Source organism: Malus domestica, chromosome 06 (genome assembly GCF_042453785.1).
Source record: "Malus domestica chromosome 06, GDT2T_hap1".
NCBI lineage: Eukaryota > Viridiplantae > Streptophyta > Magnoliopsida > Rosales > Rosaceae > Malus > Malus domestica.
Genome location: NC_091666.1, coordinates 23,553,475 through 23,573,323, shown reverse-complemented (window position 1 = coordinate 23,573,323; position 19,849 = coordinate 23,553,475). Strand labels below are relative to the sequence as shown.

Below are 19,849 nucleotides of genomic sequence, written 5' to 3'. Positions count from 1 at the left end.
GGTTAGGCTACTCTCTATATTGCCAATTTGTTTTATGGTAGAACCCCAACTTTCTTCATGGTATCAGGGCAGGTTATCCCACGTTTGAAGCCAAACGGCCACACGCGCTCCACGTCACCCCCGTTGTGTTGTCCACGTGTTAGGCTTGAAAATTCGCCATATGTGAGGGGGCGTGTTGAGAATGAGTTCCACATTGATTGGAGGAGGGACCTTGCATGGCCTTATAAGAGATTGAGCTACTCCCCATATTGCCAATTGGTTAGTTTTATGGTGGAACCCTAACTTTATTCAGTATTAAGGAGGTGAGGGAGACTGTAGAATAAATTATGATTTTGTAAAGGTATGAAACTGTGATTTGTTTGGAAGAAAGAAAGAATCCTTACAAGATAGGAGTGAAGTATATTTAATTTTTGGTACAACAATATATTTATATATCAAAGGGAATAAATTGATATTGAACTTGTTATTTACAGAATTCAAACCAAAACTTCTCACATATAATTAAAAAGAAAATTATTAAACTGTAGCACTAAGTAAAAATATATTTAATATATATATATATATATATATTTCCCTCCATCTCCTTAGACTTGGTTTGGCTTCTATTTTTATCCCTATCCCTTTTACTGTTCAAGACAACCGGTCATCCGTCACCCCACTGAGGGAAAAGAAAAGAGAAAGGAAAAGTTAAGTCCATTTTTTCATACTGTGCATGTGGTGTACCATAATTTACGTAGAAAAAGTCTTAAGAGATTTGCCTATCTGAGATTTTGTTAAAGTAAATGCCACTTTTGACAGTGACATGTTTGCTATGATCAACATTCGGTGGACAATGCAAATAACTTTACCCTTTATTCTTTGTGAAAGAAGAAATAATTTCAAGGGCAGAACTAGAAAATCGTAAAGCAAGAAAATGATTACCATTTAGCTTTTGATTGAAGACATAATCTGGGGAAAAGGGGGGCTTATATTCTTTTCAATGATAAAAGTAATCTTAATTTATTTCGTTAAAAGGAGGTTCAACTTTAGTCACTCTCTAAATACAGTGATAGGCAGCGCAAATGTTGTAACAAACAGAAGAACAATGTCATCAGATTTCAGGAAAAAAGTTATGTTTGAAATCAAAGACAACAGAACGGCGTAAGTCCCTTGCTAACTAATTAAGGAAAAAGTTTTCACCATGCTTCATTATATCGTCGATTGTATGCAAGTTTCTCATCTACGTAAACTAAGTCTCTATTCAAAACTTCAATGAATCACGACACAGAAGACGATGGTAATTGCACAAAAAAAAAAAAGGGTGTGATATCCACACACCCCTTTTTACTTCTCTCACACCTTTTTGGCTTTCGGCCGTCGGATCGGATGAATTAAAGAAAATCAACGGATAGAAATTAACAAGGGGTGTGTGAGAAGTAAAAAGGGGTGTGTGGATAGCACACCCCAAAAAAAAAAACGTACGAGTCATAACACACATGAAAAGAAATTGACTTGCACAAAATGGAAGGTGACTTTGGAATAATTCATGTGAACAGTGATAATTTTTTAACATAACTAGATCACTAACAACCAAAAACTATAAACTATATGTATCTTCCACAATATCTGATTAAAATTTCAAAGTTTGTAATTAAAAATACAAGATTTTCCTCCATTTGGGGTTAAAAAATAAAGAGAATTTCACTATCATAATTCAATGCTACACTCAGACAGTCTCCATTGTTTAGGTAAGAAAATGACTACTTTTTATTAATTAATTATCGATTAAGACTCGATCAACCGTAAAATAAAAATTAACAACGTGCATACAGTCATTTCCCTTTCTTAAGAGTAAGTTGAACCGTTGAGCAAAAGGCAGAGCAAGGACAATTGTATTGCCTAAAACCAGTGTTCTAAAAAACGCCCTAGGCGGCCGCCTAGGTGCTGGGCACCTAGCAACCGAGGCGTTTTTGGGCAAATCGAGCGGAAAAATCGGGTTGGGCCTAGGCGGGCTGGGCGGCTAGGCGGGCTAGGCAGGTTGCGCGGGCTAGGCTAGCTCGGAGACTCCGGACACCATCTCTCCACTTGCCATATCCTACTTTCCTTGAAGTGATTCGCGAACTAGGCTCTGATACCAGCTGTCACGGGATGACTCTTTAAGCCTTCCGCCCGTGCGACACTTAGACTTGAATACCTCGATGAACAAGCTAAGTAAGCCTTCGAAGCCTCGCTTCCCCAGATCGAATCACAAAGAAAGCTAAGATAGCTTGGAGAATGCTAAAATCACTTAGAAGATGGGAGAAAGGAAGCTTTGTATTGAAACTTAAGAGAACTTTACAATTGCTTACAATTCTTGGATGCCTTGGCCAAATGGCCTTGCCTCCTATTTATAGGCCTAAGTCACCTCCTCAATGGAGGGTTCTAGAATTCCCTACTTTCATCCAAAAATATCTAGCATAGTTCTATATACAACTTGCCTAATCTAGATTGTTCTAGGTGAGGCTTAAATTTGTACACTTGTGTGGAATGTTCCGGAATGCCCTAGATTATCTTGAATGCTCCGCCATGTTCTTGATTTTCCGGGATGTTCCAGAAGCTTCCATGAAGACAAGGCTTTATGGGCTTAGATATATGATGTCATGGGCGATTTCTTTGTTTTTAACATATGGCCCGTGACACTAGGCGGTCCTAGGAGGTTTTTTTTATCTATTTTTTATTAATTGCGTGCTTTTTTCTTTTTTGGTTTCATGGTGGTATACTTATGGAAATGGTGTATCTAATTTGCAAATGATGGATTTACTACAAGTTCATCCAATACTTATGGAAATTGTGTACCTAATTTGTATTTTATCATTATTTTATTATCCATACAAGTATAGTTTTTTTTTAGGTGTCAATATGCACTTATTTACAAGATATACAAGAAATTTACCTAAATCCGCCTAGCTGCCTAGGCTCTAGCCGCTAGCCCGCCGCCTGACTAGCGCCTAGCGTTTTTTAGAACCTTGCCCAAAACCCACAAAACTACATCCAGCTCCCCAAGTTTTTGACTCTGTCAAACTGCCCAACCTTTTTTTGCTAAGCCTTGAGCCTGCTGGCGACGTCAGTTTTGATTTTGGTAATATAAGATTGAATTGTAGAAAGAATCATCCGGATTTTTTTATCGATATTCTTGGTTACTAATACTAACTAGGAAATCTCTATTAAACAAAATAAAAGAGTGAATTCTTTCACTATTATGGCAGGGTTTAGGCACATCACGGAGCAAACAGAGACCCCACCCCTCTGGGGCGCCTGAGGCAACAACTCTTTATGCCTATCACCTCGGCCATTGGATTTCCGATGGTTTGATAAAATCCAACAGCAAAAAAATTTGAAAATTTCTAGTTTTGCCATTTGGCACAACTTGGGGTGTCTGATTTTCAAATAGGAAGGACATCAACCGGCATGGTTAATTCAAAGGTAAAAATAAAAATAAAAAATAAAATAAAATAAAAAGAAATTTTTACTACAACTCAATATTCATTCCCCACAACACAATTCAATATTTATTTTTACTACAATCTCCTTAAAACACAATTTATGATTGTATCTATATTAAGGGGATGAGGGAGTGGACTAAACCTTACAATGGCCTTGCCATAATAATGTAATTCAACTTCACATTTGGCAAGAATCTAATCTAAGATAACTCATTTATAAGTGAAGAAGAATACTACCACACCGTAGTACTAAGTGACTCCTTAAACACACTTAACAAACTTACAAAGTTCACTACACTCACAAACAGCATACTTCAAATTAAACACACCAAACAAATGGGGAAAAAAAAACAAAAAAAACTTGTAAAGTTCACAAGAATTTTATTTCAAAAAGTAAACTTTACAAAGTTCACACTTAAACAAACTTATAAGATATAATATATATAATCGTCATTACCCTTGCCCAAGCCTGAGGGGCGAAATTGCACAAAGACAATCACTTTTTAGAGGATAATTTACATGCCATTGCCCTCTTAATCCCAATGGGTGGACATAGGGTTGGTTCAATATGGGATCCCAAACCGAAAATGGGATCCCGAATCCCTTGAAAATTTGAAGACCAATCCCAAACCAAAATTTTGGTTTTCCCAATTTTTGGGAATCTCAAAATATTTTCGGTATTTTAGGATGGTTTGGTATTCCCAAATTTCATACAAATTGAAATAACAATAATTTATGCCAAGTTAAATTAATATGCAACCAAAATAAAATAAGTAACAAACCCAAAAGCAAAAAAATAAGTTATAAACCTAATATGTTCGAAAACTAACAATACAATTTTTTGATTTCGTGTTGAAGAAATAGACATATTTGTGAGAGGTTTGTACCGGCAAATGTGGCAATAAAAAGCTATGGTTACTACATTAGACCACACCAATTATATTGCTACTAGTAGTTAGCAACAATTCAAATGTATAATAATACATATATAAATATATAATAATAATATATATATTATTTATTTTAGGTTCGGTATGGGATTACCGAAAGATTGAGTAGACAATACCAAATTTCGTACCGAAATTTCGAGATTGATTCGGTATTTCATCCCTAAAATTTTGAAAATTTTGATTTGAGATCGGGATTTTTTTGGTTTGGTTCGAAATTTTTGAAATTTTTTTCCAACCCTAGGTGGACTAACCCTAAGGGAGAAAAAAAACCTACCTACTTTTGTCCCCTCTTGTTAAAAAGGTGTTTGACAAATTTGCAATTTACAAGGAGAATAGTTTCTGTCAATCAGAAAATCACGGCCCCTAGATTTACCAAGTCGCCCCACCCCAATATTTAAGTGTCACATAGGTTCTAAGAAGAATGCTACGAGGTCACAAGTCACACGTGAGCGTGGGTGATTCCGAGACGTTGGTGCAGTATGATCACCACACTATATCAACGGCTAGGAGTCACCCGACTTTGTCACAACATTTGTTGAGTCTTGCGCATACTGTCATATACACATTCAGGATGCTTTAGCATGAAACCAACCAAAACATAAAATTCTCCAGAATCAGTAAATGATGCAGAAGCTTCGCTAACCAGGTATGGTTCATACTATTTTTCTCACAAGATTTGATTAATTTGCTAGTTCTGCAGTCTAGTTTAGTTTCACATGCTTCATATACAATCATGTGATTAAACAAAAGCAACCCGATGCATGCACCCGTGCGAAGCACACACCCGAAACTATGCATAATTAATGAACATTTCATACTGCGAATAGTGTGGAAGGTAACTCATAGATTGCAACACAATGATATGATCCAGTTGTGTCAATAGAAGCATTGCGTGTCTAGCAGTTGAAAAAAAGCACCTCAAATTAAACTTCGTAATTTGTTAGAAGATAAGTCTGCAAGGTAGCAACACCGATACTAGTACAGCATTCTAATTTAGAACAGCCTAGCTACGTAGGCTTTTTAATGTTACTGAAACCAGGATTAACTCCAAAAGCAACCATACAAGGTTAATTAACTAGTGCTTATGACTGCAGTAAAGATCCAGTTATGACTCACTCTACACGCCTGCGTTTCTTTGCTAGATTCTCAAACATCTGGTGGACATCAGCAGAGGTGATTGTCTTCGACGGATCAAACGATCCCTGCAAAATTAGGTAACATAGTTTGATCAGAACTTAAATGGTCTCTTATGTGATTTTAGATCATAAAAGCAATGCTTGGAACAAAATTAAAGTTTATAATCATCGAGGACATACCAGGAAAGAATGAAGCTCATCTTTCATGTCTGCAATGCCACTCAGAATCTCCATTTTCTCTACATGGCCAAGTTTATCGAGCATAGTCAACTCAGCCCCCTCCTGTTCCTGCAATTTTTCCTCTCTCTTCAGTTTTGCCATTTTCTCATACTCCATGATCGAGTCTTCCTTGTCAAGCAGAAACCTAATATGCTTCTGTATGTAAAACTCACTGCATTTTTCACACTTGCAGAGTGCATCCCTCCAGTTTTTAGAAAGAAACATTGGCTTACACTCTAAAACAGGGGAAGCAACCACCAGATTAACTCCAAGAACGCAAGTAACAGGTGGATTGGCATCTGTAGTGCATTGACCCGCATCTGTATTCTTCCCAGAATTTTCTCCAAGGAGCAATCTATCCCCACCAGATACAGGTTCAGAAATGGTATTACAAGTTTGAGAAATATCATTCTCTAGCCTTCTAGATCCACAAGCTAAAGGCGTATCGCTTAAAACCTCTTTATCCTTGGCAGACTTGATGGGAGCATCCTTTTGTCTGCCAGATGCCAAGATGGTTTGATTGTATAGTCTGATAAAAGAGCAAACTGCTGAGCATCCCTTACAAATAAAATCCTCATAAAGTGGTTCACCTTCCTCATCTCTTGGAATCTGTAGTACATAAAGGGACAAGTAGAATGTCAGCAAAGTACTTTGGATAGAATATCAGCCATTTTGAAAATTGATAAAAAGTTGGGATGTGGCCTTAGCAATTGAGAGAGGTGAGATAATTTCTTTCCAACAATGTAGACTCTAACCGTATACAAACAGTCCGATAAGTCTTCATACTAAATTTCAATTTTTCATGAATGTCTACTGTCTAGATTCAAAGAAGCTAAAGACTTGGTGATCTATACAACTATACTAAAATTATCATTACGTTATCAACTTTCCTCCAGACTGATGGAGAACTGATTGATTAACTGATAAGGAACAGTATCAGAGTATAGCCCATCAACAGAGATCAAATTACAATCAGGAGCATAGGGTGATCCCCAAAATATTAGATTCACTGTTTCTAATGATTAATCAGCAGAACAGTGAGAAATTGTGAGGTTCATCCAATGCTTCAAATTGCAACCTGCTCGTAAATATGAGTTTAGTTTATTATCACCTAAACATTGGCAGTTCAAAATGGCAGAATGAGTTTCATTTATGTTACATCTAAACTTTGGCAGTTCAAAATGGCAGAGAGACCCAAAGCCCATCACCATTATACTAATTAAACCACTTGAACATGCCTTGCCTAATAGAATGAACAAGCATAATGTCGAGCTAACGCCTACAACATAATACAAAAGCAGCGGAAAACAAGGCAAACATGTATCCCAAGCTACCAACCTCATCAGAAGAGTCAAGACCAATGTGTTCCTCATGGAACCAGTCTTCACACACACAGCATTGTATCATCTCTACTTGTTCTTCAACATCTGGATCAGGATATGGGCGACTGCAGGTGCAGTATGATCCTTTGAAATTTTGATTGTAAGAATTTTCAACGTTTTCTACATCTTTATTGGGGGAAAGCTTGCAAAAGAACTCTCCAAATTTTGAATTTCCACAATCACATCTAAAATTTCTTTTGGTCCACAGTTCTACAATCTGCTCCAAGTAACAATAAAAGCCATCATTAGAAATAACCTAGTCAAATAAAGCACAAATACATCAATGTATAATAATTTTGCACAATAGAAATTTAAAGCAATACATATAACAAACCAGGAATCCTAGATCCCAAAATAACGTCATTTTCTCCAGCCCAATAGGTAGAAACAATCAAGGTGAGACAAAAATTGAACGGCTTTAGAATGGGGGAGCAAGAGCTACTAGTTTTGGGTAGAAAGAACATAAATAAAACCAAAGGGTTCAACTTGAAAGGTATCTTTTGAGACTCAGAGGGTACGAGACAACCATCTAAGATGCTTTCCACCCCAGTCCAATAAATTCCACCAGTCTTGCTCCATATAATCTATGTTCCTCTCTATGTCTTAAATTTAAATCAATTCATATTCTATTAATAAGCTACTAACCACCTTTTTGTGTTTTTGGAACAAAATCTTTTTGTTTTGGTGAGAGAACAAAAATCTTTCAAGCCAATATGGAAACAAAGATTGCAAACCCTCTAAGGATATTCATCACTTCCCTCAGTCAACAAGGTCAATATGAGGTTCTTTCTCAGTTGGAGTGATTTGAATTGTGCAACTAGTTTGGTTATAAATAATAATCACATCACAAAACAAAAGACCCAGCTTTAATTTTATTGAGTTTGGATAATGGCTCACACTGGTAAAGATATCAAAATACCTCATGGCCATCATGGCAAGACAAGCTACAAGCTGTGCAAACTCCAGAATTCCCGTCTGGGGTGCATGTCAGACATGAGAAAATTGCTTGCCTCTTCATATAACCATTATTATAGGTACACACCTTGCCTTCATCGCCTCCCAAAACCAAATCAACTTCCTAATAGTGATCAAACACCAAAAAGTTGGAAATAATAGAAAACATTAGTAACTCGTTATTTGTATTCTATTCAAATTTAAAATTACAAGACTACAAAGAGAGACAAAGCAGTCCCGGAAGATTTTTGCTCATGATCCTTGAACGATTTGTCTTGGCTCGTTGATTAAACAAATGTAGAAACAGGACATTGTTTTGAAGCTCAATAGTTATATTAGCCCTAAAGCAGAATCCATTGTCATTTAGATGAATCCTTCCTCATCGTCTTGCTCTAGAGTACCACACATGACCATTGTTAACTTAGTCAAGACTTGTGAACCAGGCTGTTCTGTGCCTAGCTATATCTCTAGAGAAGCTCTTAGATAAATTACCAAGATATCAAAATTATTAAACTTAACTCAACTGACCTCAAAAGCAGCAATTCCTCGCAACTTAATCCCTTCTTACAAAGTTTATTGTCTTTAAAAATTGCCATTCTCAACATATACTTATTTTGCATTTACAAGAAACAAACATTCTTAAATTCATGATGAAAATACAATCTTTAATCTTTAAAGGACGACTCAATGGAAGAGAAGTTACACAACCCCTTATGCCAATCGTTCCTTTGGGATCCGATTAGCCTATTATAACAAGTAACACAGAAAATCTACTCATTAATAAACACAATATTGTCTTCAAAATATCAGAAACACAAAAATGCTACATTTTTAACCATTTAATCACACTAATTAATTCCACAAGCCATTTGAACATGAACAGATTAGTTATTAATTATGATCAAAGTAGCACACCAGTTCCTGTTCCTCAACATCCTTAAGATACTCTTGGATCGAAACGGTGTGCTCAGCCTCATCCTCGAATGCATTGTCCATCTTCGCAAAGACAACCGATTGCTTCGGGCCAAAGCCTCTGCATCCAAAACCCAAAATTTAAAAGCAGAATTAGTACAAAATTAACCGACAATTACATAATTGCAAAAAAAAAAAAAAAAGGATTAATTCGCAGTAGAACAGAAAGAACCCTAGATTTCGAAAAATAGAAAGGGGGATGTCGAGAAAGGTACCAATTTTTCGGGCGACTTGGATTAGGCCACTCAGAGATCGAAGAGAATGCTGATGCGGGTGCGGGATTGAAGCACGGAAGAGGGGTTTCGGAGAGAGAAAAGGGAGAGAGAGAGGGTTGGGGATTTTATTTCTGTTAAAGGACTATAAGGACATTTTCCCGCCATATTGATCCACTAACATGAGAATAGAGCAATAGCAGTGAGTTTTTCACATGCCGTTCCCTCCAAATATGTGAAATATCTATTAAATGATTTCCTTATTTTTTTCATTTTTAATTGAACAAATTTAAAAAAAAAATTATATACTAAAACCAAGGTATAAAATATCGATGATATTGGAAATGTCGATAATCTAAAAACACGGAAATTTCGATGAAAATATCGGGATATTATCGATATCGATAAAAATTGAATAAAAACCACGGAAATTGTAAGAAAAACTTGGAAATTTTTATTGAAACTTTGCAGGATCTTTATTTAGTCAATTATCTATTAATTTATCACAAAAAATTGGAAGGAAATGCATTGCATGATGGATTTAACTGATTTAAGTTAATTATATAGCGAGCTGGCAAACATTATGAGTGTAGAAAATATGTAGTAATTAATGAAAGAAGTTTAAATACACCATAATCATTTATATATAATGAATTAGTACAATATTTTACACTTTATACATTATATGGTAAGATATATGAGTGACTTAGTACCACATAGAGTTCTTATGAGCTTCAAAATTTTCACTATCTTCATCATCTCTATGTGTAGAGTAAGTGTATTATGAATAGTAGTCAGCAATCATGGCAATGGCTTTCAAGAACCAAAAGTCAATAGGAAATCGAATACTTCGATATTTTTCGAGATTTCAGGATTACCAAACAAATGGGATTTGGAAACCAATCTCATATCGAAAATTTTGGTATTTTTCGGGATGCTTTTGGTTTGGGATTTTTGGGATTTTTTTCTAGCCCTACCATATAAGTGACCAAATAAAAAATAGAAAAATTAAAAACCACATGTCATTGACTAAGTAATTAATTGACACAATTTAAAATATAATACCACAAAAAAATTGGAATATGTGCAAATTTGTTTCTTGTAAAAAGAATTCAAAACAAAACCATATATATAATATTTTAGCATATTATCACAAAAACATAAGTGATATGGTGGTTAAGGCGTTGAAGGAGAGGGGTTCGAATCCCTCTATGGTGTATGCTCAAAATTGAGATTTTTCAGAAATTTTCAAGTATTTTTGAATTTCATATCGCGATATTAGATAATATCTGGTATAGTGAAATTACTACCTTGCCCTTGCTGTCCACGCGTCTGTGTGCTATACGATCTCCTTCTATTTGAGTGGTATACGGGTATACAATTTATTGTCCTAAATTCACAATCTTACACTTCACAGATTTCACCACTCAACCTATTCTCAGGTAATCAGTTCGCAGTGGACTATTTTAATCCTTTCAGTTTTTAGACTCTATAGTGTTAAATCCAGTATTTTATTTTGATTCTACATTCATTTTGATTTTACTTTTGACTTTCATTCTACGTTCATTTTGATTGAGTTGTTTTGAGGATTTTGCGGGAGGACTCCCTTTGGAATTGCCGAATGCTGTTGTTTGTCAGGTGGATGCCTTGGAAGCAGAGTTAACTGCTACTAAAAAGGTATAGAAGCTTAGCTAGACCTTAATTATCATGTAAGTAAGTAAACAACTATAAAAGTAGCTTCATTATGGTCTGTAGTCATATGCCACACCTTTGCATGACTCTTATCTACCTTTGAAATTGAATTTGGGATTTGATTATTTCAATTAGTTTCTTTGGTTTATATTTCAAGGTCAGCCGGTTTTGTATTTAGCATCAATTAATTGCTTTTTTTCTTGGTGACTACCTAAATGTTTACACTTTTCAGTTTAACAGAAAATGATAAATTGAGACAAACTTGGAACCTAATAAATCAATATTAGCACAAGCCCATAAACTTATTTCATGACTATCACAGTATTCTTTCAATACTCTACGTTTTGCTTACAATTCTGTTCTCTCTAGGACGTTAAAGTGCATTTTTTGTTTTTAAGTGTCGCTGCCAAATACCAACTGTTTGATTGTGTTTTCTAACCTCTTTTTTCTCAATAATGTTAATGTTTTGTGATACCATTTTTACATCTTTCAAACACAACGTTTAATACAATTTTCAAATCCAATCATTTCGAGCTCGGATTCAGCCAGCCTGTGGTAAGCCTTTATTTTTGGATTGCTTTCATTTGTTTATATGTGAATCAATAATTTTTTTGCAAATAATGAATGTCGCAATTGCTGATAAATCGATTCTTTGTTTAAAAACTTGAACGGTAGATCTTTGCAAAATATCCATATATGGATCAGTGCCATGGACTCTTCTCAACCTATGGACCTCAAGATCTCAGTGAGTCTTCCATCATTTCTCCAACCTCACTATATATGGAACTATTACATTTGCAATCATATTAATTCCTTGAACACAATATTTATATTTCTCTATTACCTGCTAATTTTGGAATATATTATCGTTTCCTTGCTGGTACATGAAAATATAAAAATACAACCCGGTTTAAGAAGCTAATCTCTTTTAATGTTCTTGGTTGTCTACAATAATTTTTAGTTATGTGAACTAGAAACCATGTGTGATTTTTCTCTTATCACCCCTCTAGATAGTTTCGTGAACGAAAATAAGCACGTCTCTGTTTGTCTTTGAGTTTTACTCTAATTAAAAGTCGGAACAATGTCAAGACAAGCAGAAAATCTGTTTCTCTACAAAAGAGGCAGTTGTCACTGGTAATCTAGGGAAAATAATTCAGTCAAGATGAAAATAAAATGATTAAAGTAAATAATAAACCTTATATAATTTGTTTCTAATCTTCGAATAATTATTGTTGTGTAAATCCTGATAGCACAATTGGTGCGGCTCGAATGGATCTCTACCAGAGCCTCTTGTGCAGCAGTATGGTGGCTCTGCAGCTCACAACACTGTATGTTCTTATTTTATTCTTGGGTTAGAGCGGTGAAGTAAAAAAAGAAGGAACACTCTATAACTCTAATCCGATGTCCATTGAAAAGAAAACAAATCACATTGCAGACCAATGTGTTAAAATTGTGGTGAAATAAAAAGATGAATACAATGTTTCTAATAGAGATTACCAATGATAACAAAATGGTCAGGCGGGGTCATTTAATGGTTGTCAAGGTTGGGTGTTTGTCTTAGTGTGGTAGGTAGTCTTAACTCTTCATCTATGTGCCAATTTTTTTATTTTACTGCTCAGGCAAAAATTACAGAGGAGCTTATTTGTTGGAGATTTGAAGAGTAAAACTTAGCAACGCTGTACCGCTGGAAGTGGTAATTGCTAATCAGGTTTCCACTCTTTTTTCCACATACTTTGGTTCAAAAGCAATATCATTTGAACGAGGAAACATTAAGTTAGCATCTCAAGCGAACGGTATTTGCCACTTCCCTTTTAAATGAATTTTAAGATCAGCTCCGGTCTATGTTTGTTTAACAATGTTGTATCATTCATTATATAGTTTCACAAAGATCGTGCATAATTCTTGCTGAACTTGGTTTGGTTTTCTTTTGTTTAGGGATAGAGTGAGCGAATCACAAGTCAACCAAGTCTTGAATGATGAATTGAGCCAGATCATTGAGGTCTATTTGCCAAGTTAAATTTTCATTCTACTTTTTATTTGTAATGCTCGGTTCTTCACTCAAACATTGTTTATGAAGTGAATGAATTTGCATATGTTTGAATAAATTTCCAATCCCGCAGCAACGCGCGGGCACCGTTGCTAGTTAAGAACCTAAAACCCCTTAAATTTTTAGTGTCATTTCAAATTGGTTTTAATTTTTTTAAACATTTCAAACAAGTATCTAACTTATTAAAAATGTCGTATCCGTTAAGTCCCAGTTAGATTTTTCAGCAAGTGTACAAGTGGCAACAATAGGTCTTACTTTTTAGCTTACATGAAAACTAAAATAACAATAAAAATATCTTTAGAAAAACATGAATATAAAAAAAATAAAAATAAATTAACAAATGCACAGATAAAATGAAAACAAAAATGAAGATCGAAAAATATCAAACCCTGGCCACCTCCAAGCTTAACCTACAACCACCAAAACTCCATCCCAACCCTTTATATTCAAAACTCACTAACTGAGTATATCATTGCCAACATTAATATTAGTTGTCTTAGAATCTAAATTTCGAACATAGGTTATATAATTTGGAACCCAATTATCAAACGGGGTATTGAATTAAATCGAAAATGGACTCAAACTGAAATTACATCAGAAGAGCAATCTTCTAACAAAGAAGAGGGTTACAAATTCATATAGGGTTTCAAGGATCTTGTTTCTACTCATGTGATTTGATTCGTCGATTCTCGGCTCGTAAAGCTTTCAGTTTTCTATGTCGGTGGTGAAGATGGTAACAACTGCATCATGGCAGTCCATACCATTTTAGCAACCTCCATGACTATTTTTTTGATGTTGGCGGCTTAAGTTGTAGGGTGAAGTTGGTGATAGTGCGTTGGGTTTAAAGGTTAATAGAATGATGGGGGAGGTGGTGACCGTTAGTTGATGGAGGCCATGCTTTGATGACATTCTATTGATTTTAGAGACAAAGTTATAGTTAATTTAACAAAAATTTAACTAAGGCATAAGGGATGTACATTTACTATAGGTTGAGTACTTGTTTGTAATGTTTAAAAAAGTTGAAATCAATTAGAATAATACTAAAAGATTAGAGGGTATTAAGTTTTTATCCTTGAAAATTAAAATAATAAAAATAGTGTTCAGAAGGTCATTGCAGAAATCACTCTTATTTTCTTCTTTATAAAAGATTAAAAAAAACAATAACTAAAGAGGAAAAAAACATAACTTTTCTTGAAAATTCGTCAAACCTGAAATGGTATGCTGAGAATTAATTCCACATAGATGGGAGGATGGACCTTGCATGTACTTACAAGTAAGTTGGGCTATTCCCCATATTGCTAATTAGTTTTACAATGAAACCTTAGCTTCTTCATTGAGATCAAACCCCATTTCATCTTTTTCCCTTTCAATCCAGAAATACACACTCATCTCCCTCTCTCATCCACCGCAATTGAATCAAAAGTGCTTTTACAGATTCAATTATACATCTAAACTCCTGATACATTTGATGTAGCCAAAAAACTCTTTGATGTAGCCAAACAACTCCACCTCCCTTTATAATTTAAATTTCCTCCACCTACAAACCAGATTCTGTCCTTATTGTATAGCTTGTGAAGCAAAAAAAACCTGAGCATGATAAAATTACTTAACAAATTTATCTTATTACTTAGTTTTCAGAGCCACCAAGTCTATCAATATTCACCAAGTCCATCTCTTTCTCTCTTTACCTTTTGTTTTATTTCTCAAGGAAGTTGATTGGGTTGAACAAAAAGGAATAAAAAGAAATGAAAACAAATTGAAATTTGTTGGTGCTTGTGTTGATGTTGAATTTGTAATATATTAAGACCCAAAAATTAGATAAATGGTTCACTCTGATGTAAATTGATAACATCAAGCCACTAGTTCAAAACAGTGAGTCTTACCTTTAGAATGTTTTTGTGATGTCATAATTGATAACTATATCCACTGATCGAAAATTTATCTACTCGCAAGTATATCACTTGTGAAATATGTTGAGAATGAATTTATCTGCTGAAAAATTGATCTACTTGCCACATCAGTTTTTTGTGTGGAATGTTAGAGACTCATACTCGCAAGTATATGCTTTTTATGCAGGTTGTAGGAAACAATAAAACTGTAAAGGCATACTTTTGTGTGTATTTTAGTCATTTGATCCATGTGCTTATGTGTTTGCAAGTAGAGATAGCAATTACTGAGGCTCAAGCATTACGAGGAGCATGTCACTCTTAAAAAACATGATTGTAGGTGTTCAAGAAAATGTGAAGTCTTTTAAGTGGCAATTTCCTTCAAATTTGGTGTCTGTTTCGTACTTTGACGGCTAGTTTCATATTTTTTAGTATAGCTCATTGGTTTTAGACCTTATTTTTTTGAATATGTGATTAGTTATGGAAGACTATAGCAAAACTGCAATTTTGTGTAGCCTATTAACTATATATATATTTGGGTGCCCAGATTAATGGCCCTTTTAAAAAGAAAAAAACATATTACAATATGGCCACCGATGCATAAAAATTATATAATATTTCAAAGGTGTAACTATTCATTATGCTACCATTATCTAATTGGTGGTGCTTGTAACAATAGAGTCCTCTACATATGACATGTTCTCTAATTTAGTGGCTGCTTGGTGGCCATTGAGGTTTGCCACCAATGAGAGTATCCACAATTGACAATAGACACCAATGAAAATGGTGTCTTTTAACCAAATTTCTAGTAGTGCAAATTCCATGAATATTCGTTTCACTGCTTATCTTGTTTCTTGTTTCTGCAGTGTTCGTTGGGAGATGGGGTGGTGGTGGCTATAGGGTCGAAGGGAGAGGAAGAGGAGGGCGGTTCTCAGGGTTGGGTTTGTTGGGTTTTCTTATTTTTATTTTTGGTTATGTATAATTTATTTTCCTAGTTCTTTTAAAAAAAAATTAATATTGAAGCTAACTTTGGTTAGTTAGTGGGACACATGACAACCTACTAAGAGGGAGGTGAGCGTATACTAAAGTTAATGGTAGTGATAAAAAATGCTCCTTGCTAAACTTACAGTTGAGTTGATAACTTATATGTGACACTGAATTACATCAAAATTGCATGTTATAAAAAGAGTAATGTTAGATCAACTTTTCAGATTAAATTTGCAAATTGTGTAATGTGAAACAAATAGGAAATAAACATATCGTTAATTAACTCTTAGGTGATAATCCAAATATCAACATGGTCATATGATTTATAAAATATGATTTAAATAGATGATTTCCCTAACATTACTCTTATAAAAATAGGGATGTGATATTCACACACCCCATTTTACTTCTCACACACCCTTCTAATTTTCGGTCATCGGATCGAATGAATTGAAGAAAATCAACGGATAGAAATTAACAAGGATGTGTGAGAAATAATTTGGGGTGTGCACACACCCCTAAAAATATTCCGGTTCTTAAAGCATTTATTGTGATTAATTGGAAGCAAATTGCTTTGATATTTCTTCATTCAGAGCCTGTACACTTACAGAAAACTACCACATTCTTATAGAAATTATTGGACAAAATTACAGTACTTTTCACTCAGTATATTCGTAGATTTTCTTTAAGAAGAAGATTACGATAATTCACTGATAAAACAACATTGAAAATAATATCATGAGAACTTGGCCCCAAAAAGATCCTTGCAAACTAGATCTAAAAATAATACAATAAAGTATCAATAATTGCAAAACAATAAGTATACCTCAAGCATTTGTCCGATCTCATCTGAAACCACATGATTACCTAGATCAATAAAACTGTTAAAATTCATGTTATATAGAGATCATATGAGAACAAAATCTCAAATCATAAATTGGCATAGGGAATACAATGCCCATAGGTCGATCACATCACATAATCACCGTTACGATCCCAAAACACCAAATGAAGTAGATCCAGCAAGTCAACACAACTCTGCCCTTCACACATAGATCCAATACTTAAATTATTATCATTATGCTTGACGATGATCTAATACTACATGCACTAATTCTTATCCAATATTTCTAATAGCAACAGATGTGACATATAACATATTTGTTGATGAAGATGCTTCAAATTTAAACAAATAAAATGATGTCACATGATCAGTTGTGGAGTTTCAAAGGTTAAAACATGAGTTGGTGCCCCAAGATTTTTACATGATGAAGATATTCTTGCAATTTCAGTCTTTTCAGGTCTCTCAAGAATTGCGAAGTTTAGCATAGTGGTAGGCGTGGGAATCCTAAGTTTTTGGTGTCTCATTTGTTTTTGTGACTTTATGAATAATACTCGTGCCACACCTCATCCCAGAATCATCGACCTCCCCACACCTTGTCTTTGCTGCCTTCGGGAGTCGGATGGCTTTGCAAAGAGCATCAAACATAATCATGTACCGATCCTCGTCGATGTGTGAGCTTTTCCATGTCTTGCCGAACAAAATCGCTATCAGAGGGCTACTCTGCTTTGCAGCGATGGATCTGATGTCTTGGAAGAATGACTGGGTTCTTCAGACGAAGGCTGCAATGGTATGGTGTTTTGGGAAGAACAGGCTACGGGTGTGGCTGCCATTTAGGCTTGCTTCTGCAATTGAGGGAGCCGGTGGACCGTGGAGGGAGGGAGAGAGAGAGAGAGTCAATGGCTGTCTGCGGGAGTGATGTTGTCAAGAAATAAAATAAGAAAAGGAAAGGTTAGTGACAGACACAGAAAGAATAAAAAACAGAAAAGGCGGGGAAGAAAGATGGTTATTGGGCAGAGGGGCGGTTGGTTGATTAAATAAAATAATAATATATTTTATATATATATATATGTGTGTCTGTATATATATATATGGGTAAAAAACTGTTTACTACCCTCATGTTTTGTCGTTTTCAACATTTAATATATTAGGTTTTTTCGTGTCATACCTAAAGTGTAAATTTTGGAACAGTTTCATCCGTTAGTCAAACTGTTAAATCTGCCGTTAATTGTGACGTGACGCCCATGTGGACAATGACTAGGCGGCACATGTCATCCACGTTTTTTTTTTCTTTTTCTTCTTCTTTCTTCTTCTTCCCGCTTCTTCCTCCTTCTCCTTCCTCCTTCTTCCTTTCCATTCTTCTCCTTCTTCCTTCTTCTTCTTCTTCCTCTGATTTTGGGGAATTTTTTTTTGGGAAATTTTATTTGAACCCATGTAACCTCTTTCTACACCCAACTTAAATTTAAATTGTTAATTATCTATTTTACTCTATTGTATAATTACTATTGAGTACAAAATGAAATTAATAATAAAACTTAAATTTATCAATAAACCCATTAAACCCTACCATCACTTCATGTTTATTCTATGTTCATTTTGGCTAAAACCCTAATAAGTTTTGTAGAGAAAAACAAGTTTTTTTTTTTTTAATTATTGATGGATGGTGATTTTGAAGTTTTGAATCCTCCAACTAACTCAATTTATGAATATTTTGTTTGTTTGATTTCATTTTTTTTTTAAGTTTAGAAGATCAGTATTTGGGTTTCAATTTTTTTCATCAATCCCGAATATTTTGTTAAACTTTCTGCAATTGGAAAATTCTAAGAAAAAACTTCTTACCAATATTCTTATATTATAAACTTCCTTGCTTGTTGATAAATATAAGGGGATGAATTGTTTGATTTGTTGCTTATGCACATTAGTAGAAATAAAAAAGGCAAATGTTTGGGTTTGGTAGTAGAAAGAAAAAAAAGGTAGCCATTGAAATTTCTTTTTTTTTTCTTTTTTTCTTTCTTCTTCTTCCTCCGACTGCAACTTTTTATTTTTCTTCTTCCTTCTCCTTCTTCTTCTTTTTTTTCTTCCTTCGAATCTGGGGAAGTGAAGGTTTTTTTTTTTTTTTTTCTTCCTCTTTCTTCCTTCTCCTTCCTCCTTCCTTCCTCTTCTTCTTCTTCCTCCGAATCTGGGGAAGATGAAGGTTTTTTATTTTATTTTATTTATTTATTAATATATATAATTATTTATTTATTAATTTTATAAATAATTTATTTTTAATTTCCACGTGGTGCCCAGTCATTGTCCACATGGGCGCCACGTCACAGTTAACGGGAGACTTAACAGTTTGACTAACGGATGTATGAGACTGTCCCAAAATTTACACTTTAGGTATGACTCTGAGATGAAAAAAAACTTAATGAATGTTGAAAACCATAAAACATGAGGGTAGTAAACAGTCTTTTATCCATATATATATATGTATGTATGTATATGTATATATCGGTGTTTTTAGTAGTCATGTAAGCGACTTCAATATCTTATCCAACCAAACAATTAATATCAATTAACAAAAAATATTTGTGTTTTTTGTCAATGGTATGAATATTTTCTGTTTTAATATGCGGACTTTCAATGCCACAATTTTTGTTCTTCTCATTTTTTATTACTGACGCCCATTTCTGCGTACTTGAAAAGGATTAATTAAGCCAGGTATTGGCCAAATCCGAATTGGATAACGCTGCATGCATATATAGGAATTACTATACTTGCAAACATAAATTTAATTAGAGGAGTTCGTAAAAATTCTTGAAATCCAAGTGTATTCAATCATACAAAGCATTCCTTAATGTCATCTAACAGCGCCATGCATGCACAACGATGCCCTCCACTCTTGTCAGCTGCCAACGCCGTGTCCTACTCATGGAACTCATATAGCTAGAATGCCTCCATGCTACCGAAGCCTGGAGCCCTCGATCCCTGACCTTGTCAATTTCGTTGGATGCCCATGGCATGGATTTCACGGCCAAACTCCACGCCATGACGTCACCGCTTAGGTGTGTTAAAGTAGCCTTGTACGTGGCTTACGCCTTTAGAGAAAAAAACATCAAGATATTTTA

The 19,849-nt window shown here is 34.7% G+C and overlaps 1 protein-coding gene and 2 long non-coding RNA genes across 6 annotated transcripts; 2 read left to right on the top strand and 1 right to left on the bottom strand.

The window, feature by feature from the left end:
- Window positions 1-4,823: 4,823 nt before the first annotated feature.
- LOC139197056 (uncharacterized) lies at window positions 4,824-7,355 on the top strand. Of its 3 annotated transcripts, XR_011582048.1 has the most exons (4): window positions 4,824-5,057; window positions 5,554-5,625; window positions 5,960-6,485; window positions 6,942-7,355. It is a non-coding gene; the product is annotated as an uncharacterized lncRNA (long non-coding RNA). The 3 variants fall into 3 exon arrangements; XR_011582046.1 differs by lacking the exon at window positions 6,942-7,355 and having other exon boundaries at window positions 4,825-5,057; window positions 5,960-6,573; XR_011582047.1 differs by lacking the exon at window positions 6,942-7,355 and having other exon boundaries at window positions 4,825-5,057; window positions 5,506-5,625; window positions 5,960-6,573.
- On the bottom strand, window positions 5,315-9,501 carry LOC103437373 (uncharacterized). Of its 2 annotated transcripts, XM_008375841.4 has the most exons (6): window positions 9,290-9,501; window positions 9,018-9,135; window positions 8,068-8,226; window positions 7,105-7,365; window positions 5,728-6,375; window positions 5,315-5,613 (listed from the first exon to the last, which is right to left on the bottom strand). In XM_008375841.4, the coding sequence occupies exons 2-6, from the start codon at window positions 9,096-9,098 to the stop codon at window positions 5,524-5,526; spliced, it is 1,239 nt and encodes a 412-aa protein (XP_008374063.3). In that variant the 5' UTR covers window positions 9,099-9,135; window positions 9,290-9,501; the 3' UTR covers window positions 5,315-5,523. The 2 variants fall into 2 exon arrangements, with proteins under 2 accessions (XP_008374063.3, XP_070679678.1); XM_070823577.1 differs by lacking the exon at window positions 8,068-8,226 and having other exon boundaries at window positions 9,290-9,482.
- A 1,226-nt stretch (window positions 9,502-10,727) lies between these two features.
- Window positions 10,728-13,083, top strand: LOC103428247 (uncharacterized). The gene is made up of 5 exons (XR_011582339.1): window positions 10,728-10,963; window positions 11,654-11,723; window positions 12,229-12,306; window positions 12,598-12,686; window positions 12,914-13,083. It is a non-coding gene; the product is annotated as an uncharacterized lncRNA (long non-coding RNA).
- Window positions 13,084-19,849: the final 6,766 nt, after the last annotated feature.

Bases quoted from the DNA above. Each gene is read 5' to 3' on its own strand.
- LOC103437373 (XM_008375841.4), bottom strand. From the start codon at position 9,098: ATGGACAATGCATTCGAGGATGAGGCTGAGCACACCGTTTCGATCCAA. The intron at 8,227-9,017 runs GTGTGCTACTTT...GATCACTATTAG, and splicing joins ATGTTGAGGAACAGGAACTG to GAAGTTGATTTGGTTTTGGG. The intron at 6,376-7,104 runs GTTGGTAGCTTG...TATGTACTACAG, and splicing joins GTCTTGACTCTTCTGATGAG to ATTCCAAGAGATGAGGAAGG.